Source organism: Diabrotica virgifera, chromosome 5, assembly GCF_917563875.1.
Source record: "Diabrotica virgifera virgifera chromosome 5, PGI_DIABVI_V3a".
NCBI lineage: Eukaryota > Metazoa > Arthropoda > Insecta > Coleoptera > Chrysomelidae > Diabrotica > Diabrotica virgifera.
Genome location: NC_065447.1, coordinates 13,304,396 through 13,319,555, shown reverse-complemented (window position 1 = coordinate 13,319,555; position 15,160 = coordinate 13,304,396). Strand labels below are relative to the sequence as shown.

General features: G+C 33.1%; 1 protein-coding gene across 1 annotated transcript in view; it reads left to right on the top strand.

Moving 5' to 3' along the window:
- The window catches only part of LOC114330686 (muscle-specific protein 300 kDa), a 603,413-nt gene that overhangs the window by 17,877 nt on the left and 570,376 nt on the right, over positions 1-15,160 (top strand). The window contains exon 2 of the mRNA XM_050652274.1: positions 389-747. Within this exon, the coding sequence (XP_050508231.1) occupies positions 448-747 (300 nt within the window). The 5' untranslated portion in view covers positions 389-447. The remainder of the gene's footprint in view (positions 1-388; positions 748-15,160) is intronic.

The window sequence follows — 15,160 nt, the reverse complement described above, 5'->3', positions numbered from 1 at the left end:
ATCTTGGAACGCCTTTTTGCTACCTGTTGATCGCTACTGTTTCCTCTTAAGGTGAATTATAAGAATAATTTTTTAATACACTTTTAGGACGGTGTAGAGACATCTATTAAAGAAAAAGTTATCTGCAAATGAAAAGTCCCAGACGCAAAATTCATTATGAAAATAATAATACTTAAATAATTATTTAAATCTGAAAACTTTTCGTGGAACCACTCTCTGGTAACATCTTTTTGGATTTTCGATTCAGAAGTGTTCACGTAGAGTCACTGAAGACGTCTAAAGACAGAAACAGCTGTCTGGGGATGATGAACCACCTCTGAAACGAAAGGAAACATAAACTCTCTTTCATATTTTCGATAATTTATCTTTATCTTCGTATTTTTTTCAGATCCGATGGCAGGAGAAGCACAACACACACAAAACTAACCCTCGCTTATCCAGTACACAATGTCGGGCGGACCAGGCCCACCGCCCTCTTCGGGCAACCATCGGAGTGGCACGCCGGGGGGCTGGTCGCCTCTCCATTTCCGACCAGGCTCCCCTTACGCACCGTCGCCGCCCCCTCGAATGGGCAGCCCGGCCGCCAACATGTTCGGCAACCGGTTGCCGTACGGTATGCCGTGTCCGCGGCCGAGATGGCCGGCGCCAATGTCGCCGGTCCCGGTGCCGCCGCACCCGCACGCTTTTTCGCCTCCTCCTCCCGGGCCGCCTCCAGGACCCAAGCCGTTCAGACGTCCTTTACACCCTGTAAGTACTGCATATGTTTTAATTTAACTTATTCTTTGCTTCTTTATAATAAATTATTGCTTTTAAGATACTAGTTAAGTTTAATAAACGTTTTGTTACGAGTTTATTTATTTTATTAACTTTATTTTAATTGAAAACACTTAATTTATTAGTTTTTCTCTTTAACTTATTTACACACTTAAACATATACTAAAAAATATAATTTATATTGTTGTGGAATTGTTTTTTAAGGAAATTCAAAAAATTAAATTTATATCAACGAGCATGAAATGATAGTTTTTCATCACCCTGTATATGGCCAAATTTGTTTAGAATTTAATTTTGCATTTAAACAAGTGTTTCGGAAAAATTAAAACGATTAGTGATAAAATTATTCGACGAAATGGTCGGGACATTAACAAAACATTTCGGTGATTAGAAAGTGGAGAGAGCGTTGACGGGACAATAACGTTTTTAAGATCCTTCCGGGAAGGTATTTTAATGTGGTATACAAACGGTATTATTTTAGTTGTAAGAGTAGAAAGTAGAAAATAACTAATTATGATTTTTCTTGAATTTGACAAATTGGAAAAGTTATGTGGAAGAATATTGGGTTTCTTAAGAAATAAATGGTTGGAGAGAGGTTGTTGTTGAGTGGACGAAAAATACCGAGAGAAGGGATTGGAGTATGGATTGGAGAGAAAAATAAAGACTGTGTAATTGACATCAGAAGAAGGCAGTCGAGTTTTAAAAGTGTATAATCAGTGTAGAGTGGTGTGATCAGCCTTTGCGAGCAGAGTCAAGTTGAAACCAAATCGTCGACCGGTTAAAGAGTTAATTTTCCTGGTCCAGGAGATTCCTTTGTTTTGTCTAGAACGAGTAGCTAATTATTATCCGTCTGTGCACTAGATATTCGAGCAAGTCCTGTGTGTTTTTCTTGGAAGCAGTTTTGACGAGGGGGATTTTTTCGCAACAACCAGAGAGTACGTGTTGAGAGAATCAAGGACAGCGCAATCCAGAAAACGAGGGAGTGAAGAATAAAAGGTTAGTCAAATCATTTGTCTGAATGGAGAAAAGTTATTTATATCAAGACCATATTTGTTTACTTGTTTATTGAACAATATTTTTGTAGCACAGTTCGTCATTTCAAATTTGAGAAATCAATTCAAAAGAACAAAAGTAAAATTCATTCAATTCAGTATGAGTAAATAAGAAATTAATTAAATAAATAATTTTGTCAAAACAGGGAGATATCAGAGTTAGAGTTTTAATTTATTAAGTTAGAGATTGTTGCAACAAAGTTAAATTTTAATAATTTTGAATCATATGTACACGGCATTTAATAAAAACAATAGATTACATTTATATGAATTTGAGTGTTTCTACCCTGGAAGAAGTAAGCAACCGGAAATACTAGAATCCACAGATTACTGGTATTGGATCAAATACAAAATTAGCCCTGATAATAAAATTGATTGGAAAATTTAATTGGAATTTAGTTATGTCTTTACATAGGCAATAAATAAAATAATTGGATAATCAATCAACTTAGTAATTTGCTAATTAATCTAAATAAACAGAAAAGGTAGAGCATAACAATATATACAATTTATTTTACATTTATTATAACACGCACTGTTAAAGTCAAAATATCACTGAGTTCGTGTCAACACAATTTGTCTATTTCTATTTAGTCCACCTCTGTTGGAAAACGGTAGAACATTCTACCTGTCCGGAGAAGAATCTAGAGCTCGTTCCGTTGATATACAGGTACCAACTTGTAGAACGGTGTGTAAGGTATACCGTTAAGGTGTGGCGCTTTGTTTATTGACTAGGGGGCTGGCTGAATGGAATATTATTGAGGTGTATTGTGGGCTATCCCGGCACCTCTAATTTTTATTTTAAGCATACCCCAAAAATTCTTTATAGGGTAAGGTCGGGGGAGCAAGCTGGCCACTCCAGAACAGTGATAATATATTCTACTTCAGGAAAGTCTGTGATCATGCTGCTGGTATTTGGGGATGCGTTTTCATGCACAAAAATAAAATTTTCTCTCATTGCACATTTTCCAGAGTAACTACAGGTTCTAGAACCAAATCAACATATCTACGAGCTGTTAAAGTTGGTTGGATGAAAATTCAAGTTTTTTTATGGATGAAAATGCCACCCCAGAATATGACACTTCCTCCTTTATATCCAATCTTTCAGTTTACAGTGTTACAGTTTACAGTGTTGAAGACACCAATTCAGGCGATCGATTGTACAGTGCCGGCAAAAAAAATCTTTACATTGCCAAATAAATCACCAAATTTGAAGACAATTTGCATGCGTTCTGTCTGCGCTTGGAGGGGAGGGTAGGGGAGGGGGATAGCGTAATTGCGAGGGCAATTATCTGTAGGTTACGGACCCCTTGGCTAATTTGGGGTATTCTGCGCGTTTGCACTGTAAACAGTGGCTTTGTGCGAATAGTCAGTGTTAAACTTCTTCTCATTTATCGTGTAAAGTTTGAGATCGTCAAATTCTAAATTGAACTGACAAATATGGGTCGAAAGAAACTCACAAAAGAGGAGAAGGTTCGTGCTTTAAAATTACTGGAGAAAGGAGACTCTGTAATTACCGTAGCACGTGATATTGGTGCTTCAAGAGGGGCTGTTTATTAACTGAAACCTTGCAGCCGAACGTTTCAGTTGATAAATAGCCCCTCTCGAAGCACCAATATCAGGTGCTACAGTAATTACAGAGTCTCCTTTCTCCAGTAATGTTAAAGCATAAACCTTCTCGTCTTTTGTGAGTTTCTTTCGACCCATATTTGTCAGTTCAATTTAGAATTTGACGATCTCAAACTTTACGCGGTAAATGAGAAGAAGTTTAACACTGACTACCCGCACAAAGCCAACTGTTTACAGTGCAAACGCGCAGAATACCCTAAATAAGCCAAGCGGTCCGTAAACTACAGATAATTGCCGTCGCAAGTACGCTATCACCCTCTCCTACCCTCCCCACCAAGCGCAGACAGAACGCATGCAAATTGTCTTCAAATTTGGTGATTTATTTGGCAATGTAAAGATTTTTTTGCCGGCACTGTATGCTACCTGGATAAATCGGGAACCCGTAAATATTTGATGTTGTACAGTCCTTAGGCATGAACTCTTCTTCTTATCGTTTTAATTGAAATGCTTAAACCGGTAGCTTCCAAAAGATGCATTTGGAGCTGCATGTGAGAAATGGTTGGATCTCTTTTATCTGTTTGGACAATGAAACGGTCGTGATGAGCCTTTGTTACTTTTTGGCCACTTTGTCTTAGTCTATTTTTAAGCTTTCCTAATTCCTAAATATAGTGTAGGTATTTGACACAACGCCCTGTGTTACGCCTACAATTGCAGCTATGCCCCTCTGAAACATTCCTTGCTCCACAAGACCAATAACCTACCCCCTCTGCACATCCGATAACGTCACATATAGGCTATTGATTATGTACTATAGAAAGGAACTACAACGTTAACGGGGTTTTATTATTTCATATGATCAATGAATCTCTATATATGAAAAAACCGCGGAGTGCTACCATTTAAAGGGGTGCGTTTTTGAGAAATGGGTGAATTAGTCCCTGGGCACAGGTTACATTAGGGTGAGCTCTATGCACTTTTGGTACAATTACCTCTACATAAAAATTGTTCCTGGTTAAATTTCCTAACTACATATAATTTTTTAAAGTCAAAGATACTTTTTTTAACAAGAATATATTCAAAAGAAAAAGCACAAAGAAACCCAAAAGAAATAATTTTTTTTGTCCCATAACTTTTGTCCACGGGGATATAGGTATAGACATTGCTTCACAGAAAAAAAAATTACGTATTTTCTCTTTAAATTGATGTTTGGTAGAGGTCATTAAGATTTACAGTTTTCAAAATATGATTTTTCAAAGTTCGCCACTCACAGCAATTTTGGGCAATTTTCCTTGTTATTTCGCAAATATTGTTCTGTAACTTTTTTCTACGTAACTTTAGGCATATGGAATGGCACATGTAAGAGGAATAGAAATTAATTACCTTTAAAATGTTCTACTGTATAATATTGTACGACTTCTTTTAAAGATGTTATCGTTCTCAAGATTTTATACTTTTAACGAGTTTTTATATTTTTACGATTATTTTTAAATTTCTCATTATAATTTTTTTTTTACATTTAGGTATATATTATATAATAAAAAAGAAAGCTTATTCTGTTTACTTTAAAATGGTGTATTATAAAAAATTCTAGGATTATTTTTTAATAAGATATGCTTTTTCAAAATGTAATAAGTAGGTACTTGCAACGATTTTTGATTTTAGCATTATTTTTTAAATTTCTTATTATAACTTTTTTTTGTGATTGTGTGTTATGATTGAATCTTATTTTTTATAGGTAATACTTTGGATCCACTTGACTCGGCCGGGCAAACTTCAAAATATGGATTAATTCCAATATTTACTGTCAAAGCTCCTGCACCACAAGCTTTGCTTGAAAAAACACCATGTAAATGTACCAAAGGATGTACAAAAAACTGCGGTTGTAGGAAGATAGGAATTAGTTGTTCAATATTCTGCAAAGGCTGCATGTGCATGGGTACTAATTGTGGAACTCTAAGATAACTGAAGTGTCAGAGGAAGATATTGAAGTTAATGCTAACGAAGAGATGGACTTTGATTTTGAAAAAATTTTAAATGTCAACGTTTAAATAATTTTAACTAAAGTGATGTTTTCTAAGACTAATGTTTATGTAATTTTTGTAAAAGAAATTAATTTTAAATAATACAGGTAAAAAAATATCAAAGAATCACTCGGTTTCCATTATTTAAATATAGATGATACACCATTTTAAAGAACAGAAAGTAAGCCCTCTTTATTGAGCAATATATAGTATATTCATGTACAAGAAAAAAAGTTATAATGAGAAATTTAAAAAATAATCCTAAAATCAAAGATCGTTGCAAGTACTTATTACATTTTGAAAAATAATATCTTATTCAAAAATAATCCTAGAATTTTTTGTAATACACCATTTTAAAGTAAACAAAATAAGCTTTAATATAATATATACCTAAATGTAGAAAAAAAGTTATAATAAGAAATTTCAAAAATAATCGTAAAAATGTAAAAAATAATATTTTTTTTATATTAGGTATTATATAATATAATATTATATAATATATTATATAATAATATTATTATATTTTTATATTATATTATAAAAAATGCTTAAAAGTATCTTCTTCTTCTTCTTTCTCGAAACTCCTTATGCCCCTCAGGGGCGTCGCGTCTGAGGGTTAAAAGTATAAAACCTTGAAAAACCATAATCTCTTTAAAAAAAAGTCGTACAACATTATAGAGCAGACCATTTTAAAGGTAATTGATTTCTATTTCTATTACGTGTACTATTGCATATACCTAAAGTTACGTAGAAAAAAGTTACAGAACAAAATTTGCGAAATAACAAGGAAAATTGCCCAAAATTGCTGTGAGTGGCGAACTTTGAAAAATTATATTTCGAAAACTATAAATCCTAATTAGCTCTACTAAACAACATTTTAAAGAAGAAATATGTAGGTTTTTTTTCTATAAAGCAATGTCTATACCTATATCCTCGTGGACAAAAGTTATGGGACAAAAACAAAATTTCTTTCTTTTGGGTTTCTTTGTGCTTTTTCTTTTGAATACATTTTTGTAAAAAAAAGTATCATTGACTTTAAAAAGTAATATTTAGATAGAAAATTTAACAAGGAACAATTTTTATGTAGATATGTTCGTACCAAAAGTGCATAGAACTCACCCTAATCTAACCTGTGCCCAGGGACTAATTCACCCATTTCTCAAAAACGCACCCCTTTAAATGGTAGCACACCGCGGTTTTTTTATATATAGATATCCATTGACTATATGAAATAATAAAACCCCGTTAACGTTGTAGTTCCTTTTAGCTATCTTATTTTGAATATAATCAATAGCCTAATAAGGCATATTTTCAAAAAACTAGTTTATTTGTTTTCGTTCCATTACAGGTAAAGCTAATAATCTATAGCGAACCGACCTGTGTTATCTGATTGTTTTATCGGTAAGAGAAATAAATTTTGGTTTGAAATACATGGCGATTCCATATAAGTTTGATTATGTACACTCAGGTGCAAAAAATCGATACACTTAAAATTTGGTCTTTTTTGATGTCTCGAATTTCCTAAACCTGTTGTCCGATTTAAGTAATTTTTTACAATGTTATAGCCTTAATCGTTAACAATATAGCTGTAATAATATTGTTGCTAGACAGGTAAACTGTCATTGTATACCGGGTGTACGAATCAAACTGTGTTTTTTTCTCAAAGTTGGTGGGTTTGGTGGGTTTTAAGATTTCAATTCAAATTTGGTGTGTAGTTATTGCATATTTTTTGACATACAATTCAGAATTTTATATTCACCATTGGCGTGCATACGGTAATATGATCGGTCATAATATCCGTTTGCGCGCCAATGGTGAATATAAAATTCTGAATTGTATGTCAAAAAATGTGCAATAACTACGTCTTAAAACCCACCAAACTTGATTTGCATATCTCAACTGGTTTTAAAGCAATAAATAAATCGTCAGTTTGTAAAAAAAATTGAACACCCCGTATCTCAGAAACGAAGCGTTTGCGGGCATATGATTATAAAGCAAACTGTCATTATTTTCTCATGTGAAATTACCCCTTAAAGTTTGTCGCACTTCTTTAGAAACACCCTGTACTGATGACGAACATGGCCAGTTGTTAAAGTACCTAACTTTTTTATTATCCAACATAAGCGAATGAATCTAAAAACACAATGTTAAGAAAACCTTAGGCTATAGTTGGGTTTAAAATTCAGTATTTTATAAATGCTGGAATAGTTCACAGGGTGATGCGAAATTTGAGAAAAAACACAGTTTGATTCGTACACCCGGTATACAATGACAATTTACCTGTCTAGCAACAATATTATTAAAGCGATATTGTTAATGAATAAGGCTATAACATAGTAAAAAATCACTTAATCGGACAACAGGTTTAGGAAATTCGAGACATCAAAAATTACCAAATTTTAGGTGGATCGATTTTTTGCACCCGAGTGTAGATTTGAATTGAAGAATTAAATTTATTTATGCACTGATTGTAAATAAGAATACATAAATACGATGATGGGTCATGATTGAAAAAAATTATTTTATTTTTAGATTTCGCATCATTTCTATTTTTCACTTTACGATACTGTAAATATTATTCATTGAATTGACTGGACATGTCACATTGAGCAAAAAATCTAATAGAGGAGCCAACATTAAAAATAAACAATGATATAAATGTCAAGGGAAATAATTCATAACAGTGGCGCTAGGTAACTGCCTGAAATAATTAGAAATTTTGCAATAGTCTCTACCTATGCGCTTACTGAAACGTTTATTTTGAGTTTTATACTTACGCCAGTTAGTATTTGTAACATGAGAATTATTTCAAAATATTTCTGAGTGAATTCTACGTAAATGATTTAATCTAAAAGGAGCATTTGGATGCACTTGAAAACTCTACCATAACACTGAATACCAAGTCCATTGAAAGAGTGGGCAAATTTAAATACCTAGGAACGTGGCTTTTTGAAGGGTGGGCATCGGACAGGGAAGTAAAATGTCACATTGAGCAAGCTCGACAAGCTTTCATAAAATTCAGGAAGGTACTGACCTATTTAGGTCAGAAACAGAAGATTTAATACTAAGTGCTACGTATGGTCAGTGTCAGTGCTGTTATATGACGTAGAGATCTGGACACTCAAAACAAGGGATATAAACAAATTAGAAACTTTCGAAATGTGGCTTTATCGCCGTATCCTAAAGATATCATGAACGGCGAAATTCGCAAGAAACAGAGTTTATGGAAAATTTGAGAAAATACTTTCATGTAAGCTTGTCAAAATAGATGAAATTTTCATTTCGCTCATTTTAAGGTAAAAAAATGTGTACACTGATGTCACTGCTGTGACTTCTCCGGTCGGTGATCTGGCGGGCCAGTCCAGGCCTGGGAGATGTGTTTAAAATTATTCCCGAACTTTTGGTACTTGGAAGTCTTGATGGCAATAATAATTGTAGGCACTGCTAATTCCTTTGATAGAGGTGTATATACAGGGTGCTTCATTAACAATTGTACATGTAGTAATTGGAGAAACCTTAGCAAAAAATACGAAGATTTAACCTAAAACACTTAGATAAAATATTCCTTCTTATCGAGATACAGAGTGTTTTATTACAAATATTCTAAAATTATTTTAGCCCATTTACCACTTAATTATTTTAACGCCTTTCAATATTTTTTGTTCAAACTTGACAAAGAATTTACATATATTAAGACACTTTAACTAGTGTTAAAAGATAGGTTTCCGCTATTACCAGAGGCGTGCTGTAGGGATATATACTTCCTTTCCCCCTTACAATCTACGCCACTGTCGTAATAATCATTTCAGCATGTTTTTTATTATTTGATACTTTTCAAGCTATTTGCGTTTAAAAGTAATGAATTCAATAAGATTGTGTGTACTACAAGTTGCATTATGAACTCCCTTAAGCATGTCCGTCCAGTATATATTTTGGCATATACCATATACCTGAGTTAGTTACGTTGTGTGCGGATCCAGGGTTTTTGTCATCGCGGGGGTACTTTTTACAACCGGTTAAGAGAACAGTGCTAAAACCAGCTTTGGAACAAAGTATTTTTTAGCTAATTCCCTTCTGGCACATTCATTAGCTCCTTTATTGTCGTCTATTCAAAGATATTATACAAGGTAGATTAGGCTAGTCATATGCCACTCAATGCATCGAGGTGTAACGCCGACATAGGATTGAGTGGTCTAGCTATCTTTGTCGGTCACATGCGCTGGGTCGCTTGGTTAAAAGAGATAGATAGACCACCGATCGACTGTTTCCATGCTGTTTCCGCGTTACGCTTTTTTGGTGAGTATGCCGTGTCTACCCTTGATATGTCTCTGCGTCTATTACCCGATAATCTGGAACCAATACCAATGTGACACTATTATGTTTCTACTTCTCCAGTTTGTCGTGTTCTTCTCGGCATACCAAGACTGGCATAGAGGCTACGTTAGTTTTGTTTTGCTTATAACTTATTTTTTGCCGATTTCTAGAGTTTTTGAATTTAATAAATTCTATCTATAAAACAAAATATGGCATCCATCTTCGTGTTGAAACTTAAAATGGCACAATATAACTTTTGATTTTTGAGTGACTCCTTACTAACTGACAGAATTAGACGTCAATTGGTGTTATCCGAAAGATTTGCGAGCCAAAACCGTTAAACACTGGATTGCTAATATGTACACTCACCGGCACAAAATTCCGCCACCCCAAATTTTTGATTAAGTTTAACAATTTATAACTTATTATTTGTGCTGCGATTTTCAAGATTCTTGCACCAGTTTGTAGGTACATGTATTGATATCGTTTGTTATTATTCCGGCAACAAAAAAATTGCTTGCATGGGGTGCTACAGGGGTGAATGGAAGCGTTATATTTTCTCCTAACTTTGAAAAATTGAAAAATTCTGTGGAAAAATGGAATAGCTGATTTTGTTTCATATTCCTGTCATATTATCCCGGAGGCATCACTAAATTTTTGTTTTTGGAATTATCCGCATATCTCTTTTCTTGTAAGAGCTGTACCATTTTTTGTAAATAAAAACACTGATTGACTCATAAAATAGAGGTTGGATTGATAAGATTAGAATGACTCGCATGCAGCCCAGATCTCAATCCTATTGAGCATTTATGAGATGAATTAAAAAGAAGCTATTCGCCGTCATCCTAGGCGTCCAGAAAATTTGGTACAGTTATGGCCCTGGTAGAGGAATATCGGGCTATTCCCCAGGCAAAGATAACACATCTTTATTCGATGCTAAACAGATTGCGAGCAGGCGTTGCTGCAAGATGTGGACATACCTGCTGCTATTGAATTGTTTTGTTTTGTTGTTAATTTTGTTTTGTTAATTTTAGTGCGTTTGATATTTTTAATTAAATAAACCTTCAAAGCAGTGTTTCTATTTATAGCTCTTACAAGAAAAGAGATATTCGGATAATTAAAAAAACAAAACCTTGTTGATACTTCCAGGATAATACAAAGAGTATGAAACAAAATCAGCTCTTCAATTTTTCCACCGAATTTTTTAAAGCTAGGAGAAAAAACAACAGTTTCATTCACCCCCGTATAATGCCATCTAGCAAAAATTTTTTGTTACCGGAATAGTAACAAACGACATCAATACATGTACCTACAAACTGATGCAAGAATCTTGAAAATCGGAGTACAAATAATAAAGTTATAGACTGTCAAATCTAATCAAAAATTTTGGGTGGCGGAATTTTGTGCCGGTGAGTGTTTTTAAGTTTCCAATAAAAAATATTGCTTGAATGTCGCTTTTCTGTTTATTTTTAAATAATAAAAAAACCTCAGTTTCTCTAAATATGATCGATCAAAACACATTTTTTTTTTCGAATAAACCATTAGCAAATAATTGGCTTCAAAGCCATTTTTTAAGATGATCTAATAAACGAGATATAAGTTTAAGCAGCCTAAAATAATTCTGAAGAATAAGTATTGGTCTATTTATAAATACAATCACTTCGAAATGGTGTGATCTATATTTAAAAATATATTTATGATTCACTGAAATTAACAACTGCATGGATTGTATTTATGTACCGGACGTCCACTTATATTCTGATTAGCTTCAAATCATGAAAATATGAAAACAGAAGGAATGGATAATATCTGAGTTCATCCCAACAGAAAAAAAACACAACACAATGAAATGTGAAGAATATACATAGGACGATCAGTTTGGAGAATTATGTTTTAAAAGTGTTCTTGCGAGTGATCCATGAATGTGTCTACAAAAAGCTAGATGATAATAAAACAGGAAACCACCTGAGATTTAGAAAAGGCTTTGGCACTAGAGAGGCATTATTTAGATACTATACAAACACTCAAAGAACGGTGTCAAGACGCCAACAGTGACGTATTCATATGACTGGTTGATTTTGAGAAAGCCTTCGACAAAATACAACACATAAGACTTACAAACATATTAGAAATAGATGATCAATAATATGTAAGAATCATTATAAATTTATACCGATATTAGAAAGCCATAATTCGAGTAGACCAATAAAAATTTAAAGTGATTACAATAAGAAGAGGAGTGCGACAAGGATGTGTACTATCACCTCTACTTTTTAATATGTGCTCAGAAGAGATGTTTAAATGGGCACTAGACTAGGAGACATCAATGAAGGTATATTAATTAACGAAACACTAGTGAATAATCTCAGATATGCAGACGATACAATACTCCTTGCGGATATTAGAGAAGCGCTGCAAATTTTGGTTGATTGCACTACGCAATACTGCAAGAGGTATAGAATGGCTCTGAACACGAAAAAGAATGTGTGTACTTTGTACGCACGTAAGAAGATATTCTTCTATTATATAATAGGTAATTTAAACGAACTAAATATACTTAAAAGGTTATTTGTATTTTATTTTAAAATCAAACTAACTTTCTTATCTACCACTTTCAAAAATTTTTTAATAAAACAACCAAAAATAAAAAAAATATGAATCGCCCAGGAATTGAACCCGCGTCATTCCAATCTCAGGGCTAACGCATTACCCACTACTCCAGCGAGGCCCTAGGGATTGACATGTAAGTTTCGGATATAATTACACAACACGGCGACATATAGTGTAAAAATGTTATGCTTACATAATATTTTATTATTTTACTACAGAGAAACACAAATCCAAAAACACAAGAATTATAATAAATAATACATGTCCTAAAAATACTAATATATTCTTTTAATGACTTATTTGCACGGTTACAGATACATACATACTTATCTTGAAAGATTAGCAATGAACTACATACTGTCAGAACTACATACTGTCAGTGTGCGCAGGCGCGCAGATTTATGTACAATTTTACCCTCAATCGATTCGCCGCTAAAGAAGAATATCTTCAAAAAGAAAATCATACAGGAAGAAGTAAAAACTTCGTTTGTACAATGGAATAAAAAGTTTATTAAAAAACTATTAAAAAGTCATCCAAAAGGATTCGCAAAACGTTTTAGATCTAGATCAGATCATCTTCAGTGACTAGAACGAAGCATTCCAGGTTAGAATGAATGCAAAAGGTTAAAATTATGACTAGTTAAAGAAAAATATGGCAAATACTTACGTTCTGCTTAGTAGATGAAACTAGCAACCTTATAAAATAGGTAACATCGAGAAATATCATTTACATGTTAATAATCTGCTGATAGTAGCGACTCTAAGTCGATGTTAAAAGATTAAATTTGGTAAGAGTGCTCAAAGGGCAACATGATTCACTGCTCGATAAGAACGTGTAATTCTTGCCAGTTCAATGGACACAGACCAACAAAACAAGAGTATTGGAGATGAAAATCTATTTATCAGACAGAAGTTACATGACAAGACAGGTAGTCAATTTTTGGTCATCTCTGAATCGAAATGAAACAAAAGCTGTCTTTAATTTTCAATATGCTACAACTCGACTAAGGGTGGGGTCTATACATTTGCTAACTTTGTCACTCAAAGACAGTTTCCCGACTAACAAGATGGTCTTTAATTTTACATGGTATGTCGGACTCCTAGCTTTCTTTTGTATTACATCGATTCCAAACATTGGACAATGGTGATACTCGAACTAATTAAAAAAAAAATTAACGGATGTTCTGGTGCAAGATAAGCGATAAAAGATAAACGAATAAAGAGTGGAAAATAAACGATTGCCAAGCAAATTAAGACAGTCCATTCTAACCGCAAAACTGTTCAAATTGTTGTGACTTTTGCTTAAGAGTAAACAGTAGCGATCAACAGGTAGCAACAAAATATAACTTCGGGAGATAGTATCATAAACTTTGGCAACAGTGGTAATCTTTGACATTATCTAAGATTAATATTTTGACAATATCATAGTCGCGCTAAATGGAAGTAATAGAAAACGATTTTATTACTAATAAATAGATATTTATAAAAATAAACCAAAATGGGTGAAAATTTTATGTTAAGATAGGTATTTAGAAAGGTATTTGCATGAAATATCTAATAATAAAACAATAATAAATAACCATTTTTTGTTGTGAAGCGAAACAAATTTCGATTTTCGCATAATTTTGGCATGGTTTTTAATGGACTTTTTCTTGGAAGGTTTCACTTTATTTTTTGTTTGATTTACTTTTTCCATTTTGTTAAACTATTGATAATATTTTTAGAACAAAAAATCCTCCTAAAACTTTATATACTCGCGTTAGAATTCGAAATATTTTTACGTAAAATATACTTACCTACCTACATATAACTAAAACTCACAATTAACAACAATATATTCTTTCAAAGAGGCCATCAACTTATACAACAACAACAAATATATAATAAATTAACTATCAATATAAACACTACTTTCCTATGAAACAACAAAAACGAATTCTTAAATTAACACACTACTGCACTGAACAGATATCGATAAATATGACAGATTAGAAAAAATCTGACGCAGGTTTGTCAAAATGACAGTGATAATTTCTCTATGTTGCTTAATTAGTTATTTAGTTATAATATGTTTGATTTCTTGCTAAAAATAAAAAAATTTAGTAGTTCCAAGATTTTACTTACTAAGTAACTTTACTTAATCTTTCATTCTTCAGTATTTGGTTTTATGTTTTTTATGTATCAAAAACTTTTGTTTTCTATTTTATCGTTTATTTGGTAGTCATAGTTTTAATTTGTTGTATCTCGTAAAAAAATTTAATCATTCAAAAACTAAATTAAAACAGTCAAATTTTTTCCATGTTACATTTGAAGCGATTTTAAGAATGGGAAACCGGCGACCCCTCACGTCTTGGTTGGTATCTCAGTTACTCCAAGTTGGGGTTATACTAGGGTTAAATTTAAGCATCATTTATACCTATTAGGTATAAAAAATCATTCCATATGGTAGGTACACTGAGGAACAAGAAAGAGATGCTTCCACAATATAGCTATTCATTTGCAAGCAGTTGCGATTTTTGCGAAAAAGGTGACTGACATCTAAATGGAAAACTTATAAATAACTGCAAGAATTGCAGCTGGACAAGCCGTAGAATACCCGTAAATATTTTTAAACGCGTCTGCTTGATATTTATGAAGAACATTCACCGAACACATTCGTTCACGATTTGTAATAAGTAAGTATGTAATTGACTTTTGTGCCCTGTCCAAGCCTACGTCAAAATATCATGAAAAGTAACTACTAAATATAGGTCGGGATCAAGCCTAATGAGCCGATATTTGTTTCGAATGGATTAAGAAATGTTGATTTACCTTTTGGAT